General features: G+C 47.6%; 1 protein-coding gene across 1 annotated transcript in view; it reads right to left on the minus strand.

Moving 5' to 3' along the window:
• The window catches only part of BRICD5 (BRICHOS domain containing 5), a 530,375-nt gene that overhangs the window by 72,745 nt on the left and 436,086 nt on the right, over positions 1-21,544 (minus strand). Inside the window, exon 5 of the mRNA XM_069646484.1 lies at positions 1,809-1,816. Coding sequence (XP_069502585.1) covers positions 1,809-1,816 — 8 coding nt within the window. The remainder of the gene's footprint in view (positions 1-1,808; positions 1,817-21,544) is intronic.

Here is a 21,544-nt window from a genome sequence, read left to right on the forward strand (position 1 = left end):
CCCAGAAGAGCGCCAGGAGCTCCTATTTACTTTTTATTCCTCGTACAATCAAGTGTATCAGCGTTAACAGAAGATACACTTTTATTGCCCTGCAAGGTGTTGATATCTGACTCACCTGTGTCATTTTGCTTCAGCAGCCAGCTGGTCAGCATCCCCGCTAACAGTTGCTGTCTTTTCTTTTTTCAGACTGCCTTTTTCTTATTTTTCTGGGTTTTTGTTTATGATTATTAACCGTGGCAATTGTTGAGTTAAGTGGGAGAATGCAGGCTTCACTTAGTACTGGTGTAAGTACATTTTCAGTGACTGCTCTCTTCTTTATTTTTGCAATCGTCTGGGTTTGCTTGTGAGTGTGATAAGTTAGCCGTGATTGAACTGTTTCCTCCTCTTGACCATTTTTTGCCATATCGTCCCGATCCAAGATGCCTATTGGAGTAATATCACATTGCCATAGCAACAAGCCGCTCCTAGTTATCCCAGCAGGCACTGCCAATCAGCTGCCCCTAAAATGAGATTCAATTTCTTAAATTTGATTTCCCTGCTTCTTAACTTCTTCATAAATATGGCCATTCAATTATAATAACATTTTTATAGCAAACTGCAGCACGTCCCTTGAGGCCAAAGGATCCGAATGGTCTGACTGATCGGTAGACGACAAATTGGATTTGCCTGCAAGCTCCGTACTGCCACCCTCAGTAGTGTAGTCATAAATTCGACCTTTGTCTCCCAATTGAGGGGACGATAAAGATGAAAACATGTTAGGAAACACACCAACAGGTGTTGGGTAGATGGCCCCAACAAAGGTATACTAATTCTTGTCGGGACCTGCAATGCTTGTTTATTCAACTGTTGATTATGCAGGCTTTCATGGTTTCTGAATGTACTCATTCCGATTTCACATTGGGATCCTCTTACCTTCAATTCAGACAAAACTTCAAAGTCTTTTCCACTAGGCCGCCCATCCACCGTAACTGTGGCTCCCTTTTCACCTAGGCGGACTCACTGGTCTTGTCACTGTCTGCTTTCTGCGGCCTTCTGGAGACTCTTCTCCGCTCGAGGTCTGCTCGTGCTAGTTCCCTCGGGTGAACAGCATCTTCCACAGCTTCCTCGCTTCTTGCTGCTTCTGGTGAAGCTCTGGTAGTCTGCAGTCAGTGGTCCTGCACCTGTGAGTCCTTCCAATGCTCCTGGTACCTTCGCTCTGAAGGTGACGAACGGGGAGCGAAGAGAATGGAGGAGGCACCCCGATAACCGGGGCAGGGGCCTTCCTCCTTTCCGCTCTCTCGTCCCTCCCCCCACAGGGGCAGGGGAGAGGGCGGCAAGGCCAACAATGGAAAGGGCGTCGGAAGCCCGCGAAGGGCAACAAAAGAAGGGGGAGGAGCTTGGGCTACATAAGCGGCGGGCGCCCGGCACAGGAGCACTTGCAGCTCTTCCAGCAGCCGGGCGCCCGCCGAAATCGGAGGATTTCGTTTTCCCACCCTCCTACCCTACAGTTATGGCGGAACCTGGACATCGTTGTCGCAGGATGATCAGGCGGGTTGTGGCAACCTATGATAAGACAAAGACTCCGAATGAGCCATTGCTAAACCGGAAGGGGCTTCGCCCATTCTAGACAGCGCCTCCTGGGAGCCTAAACGGCGGGGGTGTCTGGCGGTAGCAATTGGGGCTCAACTTCCCCCCAACAAACGGCGCTCCCCCAGTCCGCAAAGACCTGCAGGGGCAGGCGGTTCTCAGACTCGAAGGCCTTGGGGGAGTTGTGCCTGCAATGGACATGGAGGTAAAGGGGGAAGCAGGACGAGGAGCAGTCACCACACTTTTGGAGCTATTTTCAATACCTGTTTGCAGTGGTTGTGTATATGTAAAAATAAATCTGCGGCCTTGTTATGCCAAACTAAAGGAAATGTCTCATGCAGCACCTTACTGGAGGGGAAAAGAAAGGGGCTTGCAAATGAGAAATGTTTGATACAAGTGGCATAGCTAATGGACAAATGCCCAGGTTATGTGCCAGACTGCTTCCTCAGCTACACCTCAGACTGCCAGCAAGGCCCTCTCGCTCGCTGCACCGGACTACACTTTTCCAAACCTTTCAGCATCTTGGGAAGGTGCCTCCTTACCGCCACAACTTCTGGCCTGGAACTCTCCTTCTCACGCTGCCCTGGGCTTCTCTCTGTGCCTCTCCCCGGACTTCTCTCCTTTGTCCAGTCTGTCTTTTGTGTTAATGTTGGCTTCCTCGTCCCAGTACCTAAGTGGTGTTCATTTGAGTTAGAATGTACAAGAGAGAATGTATGTCTCTGGTGTGTCTCTTCCTCATACCAGTACCTGCCTGAAATTCACTGGGGCATGATTTATGGATAGAATAGGGAAGGGATTAATAGTAACCTATAAAGGTCTGGGGGATGTTGGGTTCACTACAAAATGGAAATGGGAGATACTGTGTTTCATCCAAGGGTGCCTCATCCCCACTCCCTAAGTCTCCACCACCCAGGTGAACCTCCCTCGCATATCCACTCCCAGGGTCAGGATCCGATAGCGACAGCCTTTCCCTGACCCTCTGGGAGGAGAATATTTTGGGGGAAAAGTGAGGACGCCCTCAGATTCCACACACCTCCTCCTTATTTTTCACTACAGCCTCTGATTCTTCCACTTCTGTTTTCTTACCACCTCTTCCCGATACTGTTCCTCCTCTCCCTACTCTAACTTCAACTTTACCTTCCTATGTTCTTCACATCCTCCTCCTTCTGCTCTCCTTGTTTCCGTCATCCCTCACCTCCAAACCACCTTTATCCCCAAACGTCCACCTCACCTCCACTCCAACCTCTGCCAAACAGTCCTCTTCCTCTACCCTCCTTTGGTATCCCACACACTCCAAACTCCCACTTTACTCTGCTCAGGCCTGGCCTTTATATGGCGTTCTTGCTCTTCCCCCTGGGTTTGCTCTCCATTCCCACTGACCAGGTGAATGTGATCACGTGTGCCTTTTAGTCTCTGTGCCACCTCATTGCCACGTCCTTGTCAGTCCCGGATCTATGGCCCAAGAGAAATCCGGATGCATATACAATGACTTTGCATCTTAAATTAACACTTGTTCACCCTGATTTCTGTGTATGCCCCTAATGACAAGCAGGACCAATTATTTCAAAATATTCTTCAGCCACTGGGTCCTTTTATGAAAGGGAGAAAGTGATTAGGGAGAAACACAATTAACAAAACAAATTATTTCGCCACAAAACAAAGTCTCGGGTTCAAGTTGTCTCTGTACCACACTTTTGGTCTTCAAAGCAACAAAAAGTTCTTCTCCAATGATAGTCTCTCAAGGTCTTTCCCGAGTGTCACTCATAGTCTCTTGGCACAATTTGTCACACACGGATGGCATGATGGATTCTGGTGGGTTTCTGCCTGTGGCCACAGGGTTTGTAGAGTGCTTAAGGCATGTGACAAGGTTCTCTGTCTAATCTTGACAACCCCCAGTGGGGTCATGTGCCACACGGAGCTAATGGATGTGGAGCCCAAAGGAGTTACATGGAAGATCCCCAGGCCTCCACGGCTGGGTTCACACTCTAGGGGTGGGCACACACAGGAATGTTCAAACCCCGATTGCCTCAATAGTCATGAAACATCACCCTGGGGTGAAAAACGGGCACCCTTACCAGCCCACTACCTTGTTTAGTCAGTGGTCGACCCAGGGCAGGGATATAGTGCTGACCTTTAGAGGGAATCCTTCCCATAAAGTAGGTGCGCCAAGAGAGCTGTTTCAGCACTGTGGCCATACCCAAGCGACTGAGTTGAGAAAAGAAACCTCTCGCTTTAAAGTACCAATCTTACAATATTTTAGTGTCCCCAACGAGTGAGGAAATACATTCCTCTCTCCAGTATGGGTGCCGTGCCAGAGAAACCAATGCACACTATGACACATATGCATATGGCCTGCAGATGCTCTGCTGTTACACAGTTGTGCTCCAACACAAAGGAGCGGACTTGCATCATACGTGCTAGCGTGAAAACAAGTAGATCTTACTCTACTACCTTTGAAGGGAATACATGCTTGCATGTTACCTGCAACAACAAAAAAAGACAAAATATAATGACGAGCTTCCTGCACTTAACAAGGTATTTTCCATCTTTTTACTTAAACACTAGGCAAGAAGAAAATACCAGAGCCCATGCAGACTCTGACAACAGGGCTCCTAGAAACAAAGAGAGGGACTCCACACTTATACATGAATCTTGTGAAGTCCAAGATGGCAGCCAGCCCTCATATAGACAAATGGGAGCCAGTTACATGACCCCCAAACCATGATCTTATCACCTAACAGCACATTTCTCAGAGCACAGCTGTTCCCAATAGCATTAACCACCACTCAAGGGGGAGTGAAATAGTACGATAAAAGACGCCAGATCAGTTTGGTTGTGTGAGTAGGAGTTAGAGGAAGGCATTTGGCAGAAAGTGTTGAGAAAGAGGAAAACTGAGAGAAGGAAAGGAGAGAGAGCTGAATATTGGAGGGAGAATATGAAGTAAAAAAGAGATGTCATAAGGGGGAGAAGTGGAGGAGGTTGTAAAAGGGGAAAGTTGTCACCATGTGGAGGAGGAGGGAAAGGTTTGTGGAGAGTGGAGGAGGCAGACTATTGGCAGGAGATAGAGAATGGTGAGGAGGTTAGGCAAGAGGTTTAATTAAGAAGCCCAACCCCTAAGAAGAGAGAGGTGGATTCCCTTAACACCTGTGGCAGTGTGGAAAGTGCTACAGGGTAAGATACCATTGCCAGATGTGAGAAAGTGGAAGGAGCCAAGGTAACCCATAACAAGAGAGAACTGGGATGTACTGGTGTACTAAGTCACTCTAGGGCAGAACTCAAAGGAACAGGAGAAAAAGGATGAATAGTGGGCAAACTGCCTACTCAGCCCTCACACTACTACAAACCAACAGTGATCTCAATCACAAAGGTGAACAGGCACAGTCAAGAGATACAGTAGCAACCCAAACAGCAAGAGTACAACGGTCCAAAATAAAGGAATGTGTAATCAACTTTCTATACAAATATATGTACTTTAATTAAACACACCATATGCATTTAATTGTACTATAAATCACTAACAAAAACCCACACCTGTAGAAAGAACACAGAATATGCAGAATGTAGATACTGCAAGCACTCTGGGTAATGTAGCAGATGTGAAAAACAAGAAATCACAACAATGTCACCAAAAATGATATGTCTTGGTTAGACATCTCTAGGGTCCCAAAAGTGGACCAAGAGGAGTGGGGCCTCTCAACAGTACCTTTCTCAATCATTGGTGGTTCAACAGTTTCAAACCAGGCTTCGGGATGCTGTAGATGTGGGCTGAACCAGGTTCGGATGCAGTGAGTCATACTGGCGAGATTGGCGTGGAGCCGGTTCAAAGTGGAGCTCTGTGTGGTTCGAAGGCAGCATTTGACGATTCAGTTTGGCGGCTCAATAGGGTCAGTTCAAGGGCTGATGCAATGCTTCCAGTGATTTGAGTCGATGAACGGATGGATCAAAGCTGGGATCCTGATGATTCGATTTGAGATTCAAAGAGGCATCGGTTCGAAGTCTTCCACAAAGGCGAGCAGGTGACATACTATGTGGGTACAATGCAGTGGTTGAGCCAGTTAGATGAATGCAGCAAAGAAGGGCCACAAGCAGCAATGTTAGCACTGGCTTTTCAAAGGCATCCAAAAGTGGTTGAATTGAGTTTGATGACGGTTCCATGCTGTAGAATGCACTAGAACAGCTGTTTTGCTTCTTCTGGTGCTGTGAGTCCTGTGAGAAACCTGAAGGTGTCTCCATGACTAGTCCCCGGAACTCTATCATCCAGGTGGCCAGGACATGGCCACTGCAATTGGATCCAGTACCTGGAGGTGGACCAGTTTGGGAGGATCACCTGGATGAGGGGTCCTCAGGAGTGGAGGAGGGACACCGACGCGGTACCCCCTTTCTTATAACACCTTTTCCCCATCTTACCACATAGGACGCTCAGAAGTCCCACCCCCCTTTTCCAACACAAACACTTTCCTACACTGAAACAGACAGCAGACTAACACCATGGCCGTTTACCTGACATCTCCCAACACAAGGGTCAGGCAGAGTCAGGAAATTAACAATAATTATGCACACCTGACGGCCCTTTCCCTTCCTCACAGGGATAAAAGGCGGAGCACGAAAGAACACTTCGAGCAAGGCCGAACACACAAGGACACAGCCATTCCGGACCGGCAGTCCAAGAGGAGGAGAAAGGCGGAGAGATCTAAAAGGGCAACCAGGAGGGACTTGCCCTTGCCCTTTTCAACCCAGAACCACAAAGCCTCTGCGAAAGCAAATGTTAGACCGGGAGTCGCAGCTGGCGAGTGGCGTATTGTATGTCTGCGGTATGTGGAACCCTCCCGCACTGATTGCCAGGGCGGGGAGAAACTATTCTCAACGTGGTACCGTCCTTGACTCCAGTGCCAAAAGGAAATGCCAACGAGTTCAACCAAGACAGTGAGTCAAAAGCAAGTGATAGTGAACCGGTCTGTGTTGAGCCCAAGGTTGCCGTAGCAACATTGTATATACAGAAATAAGATAATAGACAGAGGTCTTTTGTGAGTGAAGTTGGAACCAGACATAGGGCCTCATTACGAGTCAGCCTGTCCGGAAACAACGGTGGCAGTAAATTCGCCGCCACTGTTGTTTCCGGACCGGCTGATTCCGAGTCCTACAGATGGGAGGTGTCATTCCCACCAGGTCTGACCTGGCGGGAGTAACACCACCCGCCTGCAGGCGGACACGGAAACACCGGCTCTGTCATAGACGGAACCAGTGTTTCCATGGTCCCCATCCCCATGGAGTCCTATGCGACTCCATGGTAATGGGGATTTACAGAATTCCGCCTCCAGAATTACCGGGTCACCGGGGTTGTAATGCCCCAGTGATTCCGGTAATCACGGAGGCGGAATAGTATTACGGGTCCGGCGGCAGCCTGCCAGTTTTTCCGGCACGGCTACCGCCGGTTTTTCCGGCACGGCTACCGCCAGACTTGTAATGAAGCCCATAGAGTGGTCTGGCACCACGTGGGTGCTCATTCGAAGGACTCTGTATGGTATTCCTTGCTAATGAAACTACAAAGACCAAGGGGCCTTAAGGGAGGCTGTGTGTAGTGTCAAAGTGGTTAAATGAGGGTCAAGAAAATTCCCTCGTACAGTCAAAAGAGTTTTGACACATGGTGAACACCAAGTGAGATGTGAGAATTGACAAACGTGAACCCGACTGAGTGATGCCTACGGAATAGGGTGACCAATAACACCCTGAGAACATCTGTCAGGGAGCTGAGACCCGGACTTAGGGAAGACGAGAACCTGAGGGGTCTAGTGAAACTATGGCAAGCGTGAACACGTGCCTGTGAATTCAGAGTAACTGGTGAAGAGACATTGTAACGTTGCAAGAAGGACCAGTGCCCGGCTGAGGGAGATCGAAGAGGCGAAGAGCAGTCACCCAACGTGAGAAGATTGACAAAGAAACTTTTTGGTTTGTTTATTCTTATGGTACAGCCGGCCTTCTAAGGTAAGAGCCTTTTACAGGAAAGATACTTGGCCCCAGAAGGTCCTGGCATCATTGAAAGGAACTGTAACCTTGTGCTGGTGAGACCCAGGAGTGTGCTGTGCTCAAAGGCTCTACCTTGTCCAGTGCTAAAACCGTGGGGAAGAGAGACCCCCTACCCCGCCCAAAACATCCTGATCATTTGTGAACACTTCTTTCTTTTCTTGTGACCATTATCCCACACTCTTTGTGAAATTAGCTCTAAGGATTGGCAATAGTTTCTTTTTAGTATAGGCCCTTTTTTTGACAAGACGCCACCAGGACTTCCTTATTATTATTTGACGGTCGTAGTGTGCTCCCATCTTAGATTTAGGTTTAGATTAGGCATTTCTCCAACCCAATTATACAGTTTAATAAAACCTTTGAACTGTGATCACTTGTGTTTGTCTTTACTGTTGCGATCATGAGTTCCTTACAGTCCCAATCCAGGGTCTGAGGGACAAGACTGGTTCTCTTCACTCCAAATCCAGGGAGGTTAGCTAGTATCTGCAGGAGGCCTTTGCCAGTGCAGCTGGAAGAGAGACAGGTCTGATCCAACAGCAGTTCACCCAGAATGTGCCTTGGAGATGAGCAGGGATCAGAACTTGCTTCTGTCCTACAGTACCTATCTTCACCTACGGCAGACAGCTTTGGAAAGGACTGCTCTCCCAACAGGTCAACATGAATTCTTCCTGGTGTCTTTGAAGGTCCAAGGGGAATCCAAGAAGGAGTGGGAGGGTACTTCCTTATAAAGGAAAAAGACCATCCAGGATTGGACAAAAGCAAGCCCATTCCCTGTTAAGGTAACCAGTGACTTCTCACTTATGGCAATGCACCCAAAGTGCTTTGCTGTGCAGGAAAAGGTGGAGACAAAATGGAAGGGGAAGCCCACAGAAAGCCAAGATGTAGGAATCCTGCCTCCCTTCTGTTCTGTTCTGTCTCACTGCCTAATCCCACCATGTTCCTAAGCATGCACTTTAAAGGTCCTTTACTATTCAACATCCCGGTGTGATGATGTCCCTTTTGTTTAAGGTGTGCCCTTTGAAGCTTGTTTCCCAGGGGGGCTTCTGCTTGGAACTGCCCTGCTACCCCAACTCACAGGGGATCAAAGAGAGGTACAGTCTTCCTGTACACTGTTCTGTAGGTTGAGCTGAATCAGGCAATCTGGCTAGAATACACACAGCCTTTCCCCGACAGGCCTGATCTCACAGTGTTGACATGTGTATGCTACAAATCAGATGTGGCTTTAGCAATTAAGTGTACTACCAACTACCATACCAAAACTATGGTGTGGCTTATACTTCAATACTACCCTGCAACCAGGTGGTAGTTTATTATAATTATTATGGTTTTGGGTCAGAGGTACTTCTGTCTGCAGTGACTTTGTTGTTACAGCATCTGTCAATACAGAGCAGCTGTGACATCTGAACCTTCTCTGTGCCACTCAAGGGCAGGTGAAGCAGATCAAGGAGACCGATGCAGCACGGCCGAGATGTGCGCAATGCCAATGCTTTTGGCCTGTAGATTTCTGAAATGGGAATCTGATTAGCAGACCACCCTTTCTGAGATGGATTACCTACATCATTTTATTAATACAAATAAAAAAAGCAGGGGTGTCCACACCCTTGTTATTTTATTTTTGTTTGCCAACTTTATTTATTAATTAAGGTTCATGTTTATTGCAACTTACAAAGCATGCACAGTAATAACAATGCAGAAAAAAGAAAAACAAAGTAAATTGCCCATCCGGCAAGGCTTTGTATGCAATAAAAATGGAATTGTGCACCTCCCTCACTTCCCCCAAACCCTTAAAATGACAACAGAGCCACTGTACAGTTTTCATTTGCCACATGCTCCGGTGTACAGTCACATTTGCTACACCCTCCTCTACAGGCCTTTGTCCTGGTTCTCGGCCTCCCTCAGTGCTAGCATAGAACGCACTGGATCCCAAATGTCCGCTGGTCTAGCACCTGAGTGTTGTAGTCTGCCAAATTCATGCTGCACATCACAACACCACGCCAGATCCTGCAGCCATTTCGACAATGTTGGTGGTGCTGAGCTGGACCAGCGCATCAAAATACAACGTTTTGCCAGTATCATGCAAATAGTGTGAGAAACCTGCAGGTGTCTCACCCACTAGTCCCCGGGGATCTGTCATCCAAGTGGCCAGGACACGGCCATCGCTTTTGGATCCAGATCACCTAGTTGAGGGGTCTTCAGGCAGTGGAACACCGAATGGTGAGACGTGATAGCCCCTTCCCTGTAACATCTTTTCCTCATCCTATTAGGTTGGATACTTAGGAACTCAGTCCCCGCAGCCCCCTTCCCGACACAAACACTTTCTCAGGGACAGCTCACCGTGAGCGGAAACGAACTAACACCAGAGCCGTATACCTGACATGTCTCAATACAATGCTCAGGCAAGGTCAGGAAATTATGAATCATTACACACACCTGACTTCCATCACACTTCCCCACATGGATAAAAGGCGGAGCACGAAAGCACACTCTGCGCAAGGCAAGCACATGAGGAAGCAGCAGTTGCAAGATGGCAGTTTAATATGAGGGAAAAGATGGCGAGACCAGAAAAGGTTGCAAGGAGAGAAGTGCCCTTGAACTTTTCAGACTGTTACTTTCATGAACCTGGGAAAGTAAGAAAGCTAAGACCTGGGCCAAAAGCTGAAGAAACCTGCGTTGTGTGTCGGAGGTACCCGGTGCTCTCCCGCGGCGATAACCAAGGTGGGGAGGAGCGTTTGCTGCTGTGGTACAGTCCTTGGCTCCTACAACAAAGCAGCACCAGTAAAGACAGCACAGCCGGCGAGTCGGAAAGACAGACCATCTTTTTATTCTTTTTTCAATCATTATGCTGCAGATAATTTTTGTACTTGCCCTAAATCCACTCTGCGCAGAGGTACTCGTAATGTCTCACAAGAGGCCTTCAAGTCTATTGGTTCTCCCCAACTGCTGGCTATTGAGGGCAAGGGCTTACTGGAATCATCCACGGCTCAGCTGCAAGATTTCTTAAATGTCGCATTTGATAAATTAGCGCCCTTGAAACTCTCACTTGCAAGGAAAGAAGTGCATCCTAGCGCCAACCAGTGGTTCTCCCCTGATATTTTGGCAGCCAGACAGCTCAAACGGGCCACGGAAAGAGGAGGGTGGAAAAATCAAAACAAAAATACTTTAGTTCTGTATAAGGAAGCAGCTAAACAATTATAAGGATACTATCCTGACAGAAAAAAGGTTCATTTGGAAGAGCGCATTCTTGGAGCAAAATCTAGCACTAGCGAGCTGGTCAAAATTTTGAACAAGCTAAAGGGAAAAACTGAAGAGCCACAGTTAGCCATGGACGATGCGTGGTGCCACAAGATCCCTGACAGCTTTGTACAAAAGGTCAGACAGCACCAAAAGAGTATACCAACAAATCCCCACACTTTTCATGCGGCAGGCATGGACACGAGAACCTTTAATCCGGAAAAGGATAAAGATGCTTTCTCATTTAAGCAGGTCTCCGTTCATGAGCTATCAGCAATGTTCGCTAAACTGAAACCCACACAATGTAAAGGGGATATTTTTCCTGCAACACTGTTTAAAGAATACTTTTCAAAGTATTGCCATATCAGTCACATCCTTGATAAATCGTTCTTTCCAGGAGGGGAACGTTCCTTATTGTATTAAGGAATCTTGGATCACCAATTTACTAAAAAAGGAATGCCTATATCCTCAGGAAGGAATGTCCCTTTTTTGCTGAAAATCATCGACAAGTTTGCCTGCATGCAGTCCAACGCTGTTGTTGAAGAGAGGGACATCTTGTCCTATGGCCATTCTGGCTTTAGGAAAAACCACGTAACAGAAACGGCTCTGGTGGAAGTCAAGTCTGCCCTTACTGGAATTGGCGATCAGTCTAGCCTGACTATGTTGTTGTTGGACCTGTCTGCCGCCCTGATCATGACAGGCTGGCGGATAGGCGGATTGAGTTAGCAGCTACCTGGTTCAGATCTTTTCTTGGTCCAAGGAGAGCCAAAGTAGCCTGGGTGGACTTTAAGTCTAAAGAGGTCCTCCTTTATTGTGGTGTCCCACAAGGATCCAGCGTGTCCCCACTGCTGTACAACATCTATTCTAAGCCTCTTTTCGATCTCTTGGATAGCATGAGTGTCAAATATGCAAATTATGCTGACGACACCCAGATCATCCTGGAATTGTCAGGCTCTTATGAGGCATATTTACAGTTGGTTGGTGGGGTCTTTGATGCCATTAAAGCCTGGATGGGAAATCATTCCATGGCACTGAATTACAAGAAAACCGATTTTAATCCTCGGCAGCACAGCTAAGCTTAAGTTACTGGGCCCTCGGTATGAGGCCTTCTTGATTAGTGGGGCTAGTATTCCGGTTTCTAGCCAGGTTAAAACCTTGGGTGTGAACTTTGATCGCAATCGTGGCTTCAAGAAACATGTTTCCTACTTAACCTCTAACTGTATTTATATGACTCAATTGTTTTGGCAGATTCAGCCATACTTGTCAGAAGGAAATAGGGCTCGGATAGCCACAGCGACTATTACTCCTACGTCCCGTCCCCTTTCCTCCATACTATATGGGCGTGCCTCGCTAGGGATGGGAGACAGAACCTTTTTCCACCAGAAAAATAATCTTCTCCCCTTTTAAATCTAGAGGCGCGTGGGGGCACGGCCCTGGGAGCAGGTGCCACGCCCCAGTCCTCTTTTCTGCTTCAACAGGAACAGACCGCTTTAACCAGCGCTCCTGGGTTTGGCTTTGGCCTTGTAATTCCATGCGCTCTTACCCAGATACTGTCTTTTGGCTTTTTGTCTTTAATCAGGTACTTGGTCCTCTGGTGCAGCGGCTCCTCCCCGGCGCATGTCGACATCATCGGGTTTCAGCAAATGTCCAGCCTGCGAGGGGCTCTTCCCTACATCTGATCCCCACACTCTTTGCCTCCGCTGCCTTTGGCATGAACACCGCTGGGAGGGTTGTACTGCGTGTGACACGCTTACACCACACGCTCTGAAGAACAGGTTAGCTCGGTAGAGGGAGCTGTTTGAGAAGTCACCTTCAGAGGACTTGAAGAACTTCGTCAAACACAAGTTAAGGCCCAAGGTAGGGCTGCTTTTTTCCATCGCACCCCGCAAGGGTGACTCCTTTCCTAGGAACGTCCGAGTGGGAGGGACAGTACACTTCCTCACACCAGCACAGGTAGCGAGGCTCATTCAGCTACCGGCCGCCCGGCCGAGGGGTAGCTAGAACCTTCCAGAGACAGTGCTGAGGGACCGCAGGGTTCTTTTACCGGGTGTCCACACTAGGGGCTACGCCCTAGTACTGGACAAATGTCTGAGGGGGCACCAGTACACAGCACTACCAGCAACACAGGCGGGGGCAGCACGCCTGCTGGTCCTCATCCTGAGGTGCAAGGTAGCCCTCAAGCTCCACCGCCAAGAGTCCCGGAGGAGGCCAGGCCCAGCGAGGCAAGCACCATGACGCAGACACGTGGCATGCAGCCTGACAAAATGGCCACAGGGCCAGACAAAATGTCTGCTCGTCCGACACCACCCCCGTTCGGGGAGCAGGTAGGACTGGTCTTCGCCAGGTACGTGGCCTACAGCTTATCCTTCAGCGTCGCAGGGCAGATATACCCCACAACCAGCCAGGCAGAGCATGCACAGGCCTCAGCAGCTGCCTGCGACTCCATCAATACCACCTGCCACCCCACCAGCCTGTGAGGTTTTTCAAGAAATTCTCACGCTTTTGAGATCCCCTCAGATGGGCGCCATCCTTCGGGATGTGATCAGTGACATGCTGCCTCCAGTCCCACCGCCAGTTCCTATAGTCATTCCTCCTATGGCTCCAGTGCCTCAGGCTCCAGCGTAGCCCCAGCTGCTCACGCCGGGTCCTTCCGTTCTGGCTTCCCTACCTCCTACAGTTCAGGCGGTTCTGTACCAGCCTCCACAGCAGCCTCTGGCTCTGGTCTCCTTCGGTGCCCAGCACTCCTCCTCCGGCGCCAGACCAGTCAGACACCCTGGTGGACACCAACGAGGAGGAGGACCCCGACACGCCATGTTCAGCCAAGGCCTTCCATGAACGACTTGCAGGTTTGGCCAAATACTTGAGGCTTCCACAACCCTAGGTGGAACAACCTGAGGCAGGGGTCCTGGCCAAGGTCCTCACTCTACGCCAGGTGGCCAGAACAGGCATCCCGATGCAAGAGGACACAGTCGCCTTGGCCAAAAAGGGATGGCTTAAACCCCATTCAGCGCAGCCTACCATTCGGCGCCTCAACGCCAAGTACAGGCAATTGGAGGGGGATCCACTCTTGCTGTCGGCATACCCTCAACCACACTCATCGGTGATTGCCGCGCCCTCACTCTACTCCAAGTCTAAGTCGTCCTCGGCTACCTCGTCTTCGGCGCTTCTAGGCAAGGAGGAGAAGATCTTGGAGGCTTATGGAAAGAAGGTTTATTCCAATGCCTCACTGCGCCTTTGTGAGTTTAATGTGGATGCCATGCTCGCAGGCGTTAATCAGAGGCTTTGGCGGGAAATAGATGACTTCCTTCCAGAACCTCCGGTGCACAGTCAGGCACGTTTCAAGGAGGGGCTGGCAGAAGCTAAAATGGTGGCTCAAGACATCATGGAGTCCACTGTTGCGCATATAGACACCTCAGGCCGTGTCATCCGCATCGCCATGGACATGAGAAGGACGGCCTGGCTATGGGCAACCAAGTTCAACCCGGACCACTGATTCCGGGACCCCATCACTCTGACGTTGTTCGGCGAGATCTCCACTCTAAGTCCTCATTTTAATCTCTAATTTCTTTCACCTCCTTCTAGAGACCCCGGATTGCAGCCGTTACTTCACTACTCGTGTCCTCCAGCACACCTACTCTATGTTCAGCTTCTCAGAGTCGACCGCTAACCTTCTCTATTCTATCCTGCATTCTGTCCATTTTATACTCCATACCATCCAGTTCTTTATTCATTGCTGCAAATCCATTCTTCATTTCAGCTAGTACTAAACTCAGTTGAGATGGCTGCCCTGTGGTATTCTCAGAGATATTTGTGTTGGAGTTAGGTGTTACTTCCTCCACACTCCCAATGGTCCCAGGTGAAGCCATGAAGCCCTTATACAGCGCCAGCGCTGCCTGCTGCGTGAATGAAAGGCATCCCTGCTTCTTATTTCATTTTGCCATTCGGTATTGGCGCTGCTTCTAAGCTCGCCCGGGAACCAAATTACAATGCCTTACCCTCCATAAGACAACAGCCACCAGCTAGGCCAGCTCAACTCACACTGAAGCTCCTCCTCTGCAACCCAAGTGCCCTCCCCACTCATGGGTGCACTGGCATGCTCAGATCAACCCGGAATCTTCGCAGTGGTCCTGCTTACTTGGTGGTGGCAGCATAGACAGTGTGGGCCGTGACGACAGATTCCCCCAACCCCCAACTCTCCTCTAGTGTCTATGTGGGAGGGACCACCATAGGCTGCTCACCGATCCATGCCCCCGTGCTGCTGGGTTACATAAATACTTGCCGACTAGGGGCTTTACCTGACCCTCCTCCGCAGGAACAGGTTATCACAACGCCTCTACCCCACCAGGGGGCTCTGACCTGCCCCTGTAGAGGCCCAGTCAACCCTCCTGTCCCTCTGCGCAGCTTCCGTGTCGGGGCTCAGGAGCACTCACCACCGGGGAGCCGAGCCCCACCTCCACCATCAACACAACAGCCGTAGCTTAACTACAACCTGAATCGATATCCCCTCCATCAACCGAGCCCTGGACAGCGCGTCCTTTGGTGTAGTGGCAAACCGGGCAGTTAGAGGACTTGCTTTGGCCTGCACTGCCAGACGGGTGCCGGTCTAAGCGAGGATCAGCACAGGCCCCACTGACCCAGTTCAGGTGGGGCCATTCCACCCACTCCACAAACCCGTTGAAGCACCAGCCCGGCCCTCAGAGCAAGGCCACAGGTCCCTTTCCCCCGCGCGGCATCTCCCAGTGCCACACTACGCTCATCCACTACGGAGGGGGGGCCCACAGATTCCTGGCCGTCTCACGAAGACGCTGCAATTGTCTGACCCCAAACCTCAGCTATGTGTTCAGCAACGCCTCATGCAGGTCAGCAGCACATTAGCTACTCCACAGCAGGGTCTCAGCGGGCATGGGCCTCCTCCTCACATACACCTCCAATGGGTCTCAGACAGCGGTGGTTGCTTGCTCTTGAGCGCCCCCCTCAGACCCTTGTTAGATGGAAATCCTTCAGATTATGAGACTGCAAATTCAACAGGGGCCAGGGAGTTTATGCTCGAAGGGGTCAGAAATGGGGTGTTTTAATGACCAACACCTAGTGGAGGGAGGTGGGAGATGGCCCTACCAGCCTCCCCCTCTATGAGCGAATTCTCATTTCTTCTCTCTTTCAACGTTCGTATAAGGTTACTAATGGCAATGGGGTTTAGATCAGGCAAAGTAGTGTGCTTAGGTAATTGTTATTAAGCAAAAAGGTGTCAATTTGTGGTTAGCTGCAGTATCTGGTCTAATCAGGCTAAACCCCTGCCTGATGACAATTCACAGTTAGAGAGGATTTAGACCAGAGGAATTGCACTTAATCAATTTGATAAAGTAAGAGGAATTTTAATCCAACAATTTAAATCATCAAAGTTTTCACAATGAACAAAAAATATGCATCAAGCATGTCCTATTTTCAGTTTCCTAAAAGCCCCCGCTGACACTTGTTTTGACACAATTGGTCTTTGTCAAGGCAAACAATGGGTTTGAAATTCCTACAATGCAAGTAACAAAACATCATTAAATGGACACATTAAAAAATACATCCCAAAGATTGAATATGGGTCGATGGCAAGTTCCAATAAGACATATAAGACATATATACATGAAAATAAACATATTCCAAATTATACCATGTGATAAAGGTACAGACAGACATCAAAACATAAACAGAAAAGGAAATAACACGTCAACTTAAATGCCTGTATCTGTTTGATACATAGGTTCCCAGTACAGCTTATCATAGGACCAGTATTACTCTTTATCCAAAATATAGTCTCCTAAATCTCATCCTCATATTAACCAATGCTCTTATATGTATGGATGGATAGGCTTATATTAGCTTTTGGTGAGATATTAGCTATGTTTGTGTAGCCAATTAATGGGCGTTACGTGACTCACCAGTATCAATGTCCCATTGGTTCAAAAATTATTATCTCATTTGTGCAGAGACTGATCCTCAAATTTCATTTTGTTGGGCTTTATTCAAAGAGTCAACAATCCATCTGCAAGGATATATAACATATAGCAACTGGTTTTAAATTTGGTTTATTCTAGTAAAACTATCTATTACTGCTCAATGATATTATCATCTCAAATCCTGATCATCATATTTCAGATCCTTACCTTTATTTCTTGAGACATTCAATAAGAGTAGGATGCCCGTTTAAGGTACATCCTTGCTGCGTGGCGTCCCGCGTGTTTACACTCACGGATGTCTTTTTGTATGTCTGTTTATGATGCGATTGACAACACGCATGTGTAACGTCATTGCCGCAACATCTAAATGGTAAGTAAACAGATGCCCGGTGCCATCCAGGCACCCGGAGCATTGGTTTGTAATGTGTTACAGTATAAAAATGTGGCGGTCATGCTGATATTAATAGGTTTTGATCCCATATTAAGTTGAATCAATTGTGCTGATAATTACTTCTGGCACAATGAGTGAGCAATATATATGCAGGTTTCCCTGTTGTAACCCTAATTTATACAGTAAAATATGTCTGAACATCTGAGATTTTATTTAATCTCTATCTTGTGGAGCAGGTCTTGCATAGATGCAAACAGTTTGTGTCCCCATTATTAACTAATGTCTTAGGTCTACTGCAATCCTTGCAAACGGCACAGAGACCGTTTGGGTCCAAACACATGTCGGAGGGGGCAATTAGGAAACTGAACATACGACATGCTTGATTCCATATTTGAGACGTGGTCATTTTTGTTCATTGTGAAGACTTTGATGATTTAAATTGTTGGATTAATATTCCTCTTATTTCAACAAATTGATTAAGCGCAATTCCTCTGGTCTAAATCCTCTCTAACTCCATATAGGGTTACATTACTTTCTACCTCAACGTCCTACTGAACTGTCAGCTATCCATTTACTTCTGTTTCTTCAAGCCTGTTCACTCCACTGCTCCAAAAACTCATACGCTAATGCTTTATCTGCTAATTAGTGGACTCCAAACCTTCCTATTATGCCAGGAAATTTGTTTATGGCCTGCAAATGCGTGTAATGATGGGGATTTGTTAGGTAGCGAATATTCGGGTGAATTCAATGTGTGCTTTTAACAGCATGTTTCACCCAACAGAGCAACCTTTCAATAGGTTGGTCTGCCAACTTGCAGTTTTCGCACACGCATATGCAAGTTTGAATGGGGGCACCATGGTCACGTCTGAGCTGGGGCTGCAAGCTCTCTGTATTATGCTTGCAGGCTACAGCACCCTTGAAAACAAAACAACATTCTGTGTTGATCTCAGGTTGATAATTCTTATATGTTGTCACTTTTCCCCCTTACAAAGGTCTGTATGACTATGAGCCCTGGTGGTTGCTTCTACCTCATATAAGCAATGATTTAAAGGGCCAGTAATTTGTTTCCTTATCACTATTCACCTCTCACAGGTCTGCAGGACAGATGGTTTTGGTGGTTGTGTTTGCTTTACATCTGGGCAGATTCAGTGGGTTTACAGTGGTAGTAGACTTTCTGTGGTGGTCCCCTTTTCATTCCCCAGTTGTTGTGGGGGGGCCAGGGGGTTCATGCCACTCTTAGGCACCACATCCCAGAGCAGGTGGTGGGTCCCAGCTCTCTGTGCCACCCCCATGCACACCCTTAGGGCAAAATATGGGACATTGCCAACTAGCAGTGATCTTGTTTCTGCCCTCCCTTGGGGCTCTCAGTATCAAGGAGCGGGAGACACGATTCCACTGGCCTCTTGTGCATTAAAACTCATATCTCACTTGGTCTTCCCAGTGTTTCGGATAACCGTTAGGTCACTCAGAAGGGGAAAGAGAAAACATGATAATGGCTGACTTCAGGGGACTTTCGTAAAGGGCTAATGTCTTCAGGTTGTACACTGTGGCAAGTCCAAGGGTGGGTATAGCATTGGATCCTCCCCACACTGCCTCTAGCCGTGTATCGCATAGTAGATGGTGGTGCCCAGAACTCTTGCGCACCCCATCCCTAACCCTCATAGCCGGACAGTCCACCTTGTCACTCACGCACACCAATAAGCTAATGGAAATTCTCCTCTATATCAGTGGTCTCAGCTTCTGGGTAATAGCTCCTAGCAGGCTCCTTGCAGGGTCTCATTTTCCCTAAACAGGGATTTTATTGTAGATTATTTAGCCCCAGCCAATTGTTGGGAGGGTATTTTGGGCATGGAGCAGAGAGCACTCCCCCCTCCCCGCCCCCCCCCCCCCCACCCCCACCGGGCCTGGAAATTGCAATCACTTTGGCCCGCCTGGAAAATGGTTCAATCATGTGCCCAATTAATGGGAAGGGATGGAGTGGGAGGCGAGGGAGCACAGCACCCAGAAGTAGAGGGAGCTTGGGGCCAGCTGAACAATGGCAGAAGGACCAGAATACGATTGTTTCTGCTGGCTCTGTTGTTTCCAGCTTAGCTCATAGACCGATTACTAAGGATGGGAACCTTAGCTTATAGAATGATTACTAAGGATGGGCCCTTGTCTTCGCAATGTCTCCCTCTTGTCCCTGCAAAACCACCAAGGGATGTTATCACAGAACAGATGACATAGCCCCCATCAAGGGATATGGCAGCCACCAACATGGAAGTCACTGACTCAATTCTAGGGGAAATCAACTGACGGGACGTGCCCCCCTCCTAGAGGATGCAATACCAGCAGATCAAAGTTCTCAGGAAGGGGGTGGGTCTCTACCATGGTTCCTTTTCGTGAAGAAGGAACTCCAGCACATTGGTCTAATTGAGTATTGGACTTCCCCTGATACTATTAACAGAGACTTTAAAACTCCTACTGCAAATGCCCTTAGGCCGAAGGTATCACAAGCACAAAAGATGTGGGTATGTACTGACCTTCACTGTGGTATCTGTTATATGGAAGTTACATTCAAAGGAGACATAAACATAGGCCAATATATACAGATATATCTACTTGAGCACCCCCAGTTTTGGACATACAATCACTAGAAAAGGCTTAGGGGTACTTACACCTACACATGCCACCTCTGTAGTGATTCATTTTGTTGTTTCCACAGTAAGAGACATTGCCATCTATCTTGACCAACGACATATGGAAGGTCAGTACATATCCACATCTTTTGTGCTTGTGATACCTTTGTTTGTAATACATGATATACAATAAGAATATGCATTTAACAGCCTTGCTTTATTTTACCATTGGAGTAAAATGTGTACTATACTGATGTATTGCACACACACTGTACTATGTAGAGGTACATGATAAACACTGTATTCTCTATAAGCAACTTAGCCTGGAGCAGTAATTGAGAAGTGGCCATGTATGTTTGTTTGTCCGTAGGTTCCTCTCTTGAACTTCCTTTTCTATGGCAACAAGAAGTGGGGTAAACTATATTCCCCATGGCAATGCTGGTGATTTACTGTTTTAACTTATCAGTTTTTTAGAAGACTGTCCTGAAGAAAGTGGTCATATCTATATCCGTACCACTGAAACCGGTAGACAGTGGTTGTGACACGGTGGAGGCAAAAATAAACCTACCTACACTCTGAAAAACCCTCTTTTTAGCTTTCTCATACTCTGTCTAGTATTAAGCATCTAATAGACAGATGATGTGGGTCGTTATATGTTTTAGAAGCTCATCGAGATATGTAGCGCCAGTTACTCTCCTATTTCTGGCATAGCCTCTGTGGTTTGAGCTACTAGTTCTTAACCTGAGTTACCCTAGGATTACTCAGCCTGTATACGGGATATTAAATCACTATGTACCCAAAGTAGAAGGCTGAGCTTTTGCCTTAGGTGTTAACCTTTTTTTAACACTTCTTCGCTCATACTTACCCATTAGGATACTAGTGACCTGGGACAAACAAGGTTGTAACAATCATCAGATTGTTAGTTTTTTCAAAAATTATTTCTTTTTATTCTCTTTTCCTGTCCCTTTTAGATAAGCGGCACATCAGCGCCTTCTAGGGAATTTCCCTTAGGGTGAGGCAGGGATAGTAAGTAACTCGATCTATCCTTCTGTCTTCGATAATAACCTTGTAACTCCCAGGCCACTACCTTTGAGATCCTTTTGGTATAGGGAAGACTTACTGCATTGTAAGAATCATTACACACAGTTGTTGTTTTGCCTTCCTTTTGTGATAAAAAACACTAAAATTGTAACCTTAATTCAGATTAAAAAACCCTTCATAATACTCACTTTAAAAATAGCATGGTTGAGTAGACCTAATATTTATAACAAGTGCTGCGAGGTAATGTTATAGAGTGAGTAAATATTACATCTACAGTGCGGTGAACATTGTTTGTATTAAAGAGTTTGTTTATTTGGATTGCATGTATGTACCCTTGGGGTACGTTTTTGTAACTTAGTGTTGCCATTCTCAATGTGTGTAGACTACTTACTACCTGTAAACAAAATACGTTTACAGATAGTAAACTTATTTCGAAGGGATTGTGTCCTCCGACGTATTCCTTATCTTGATAGATCATCTCCAGCTTGCTGGCCTCGTAAAAATCTTTTCAGTAGAGTGCGCTGCGCGTCGACGTCCCTCGAGCAGATGTCCCTCGACAGCCTCCGTATCGGCGCCGACGTCATCATGCGTATAAATAGACTCGAGCAGCATCCGTTGCTCAGTTACGTTTTTCCGCACTTCGTGGGCCTCAGAATCGCGTTGCTCAGTTCGTTAGTCAGATATATTCTTCATTATTCCTCGAGAATACCAACTCTTACTCGATGGCTTCC

This window comes from Ambystoma mexicanum, chromosome 2q (genome assembly GCF_040938575.1).
Source record: "Ambystoma mexicanum isolate Mex_15411 chromosome 2q, UKY_AmexF1_1, whole genome shotgun sequence".
Lineage (NCBI taxonomy): Eukaryota > Metazoa > Chordata > Amphibia > Caudata > Ambystomatidae > Ambystoma > Ambystoma mexicanum.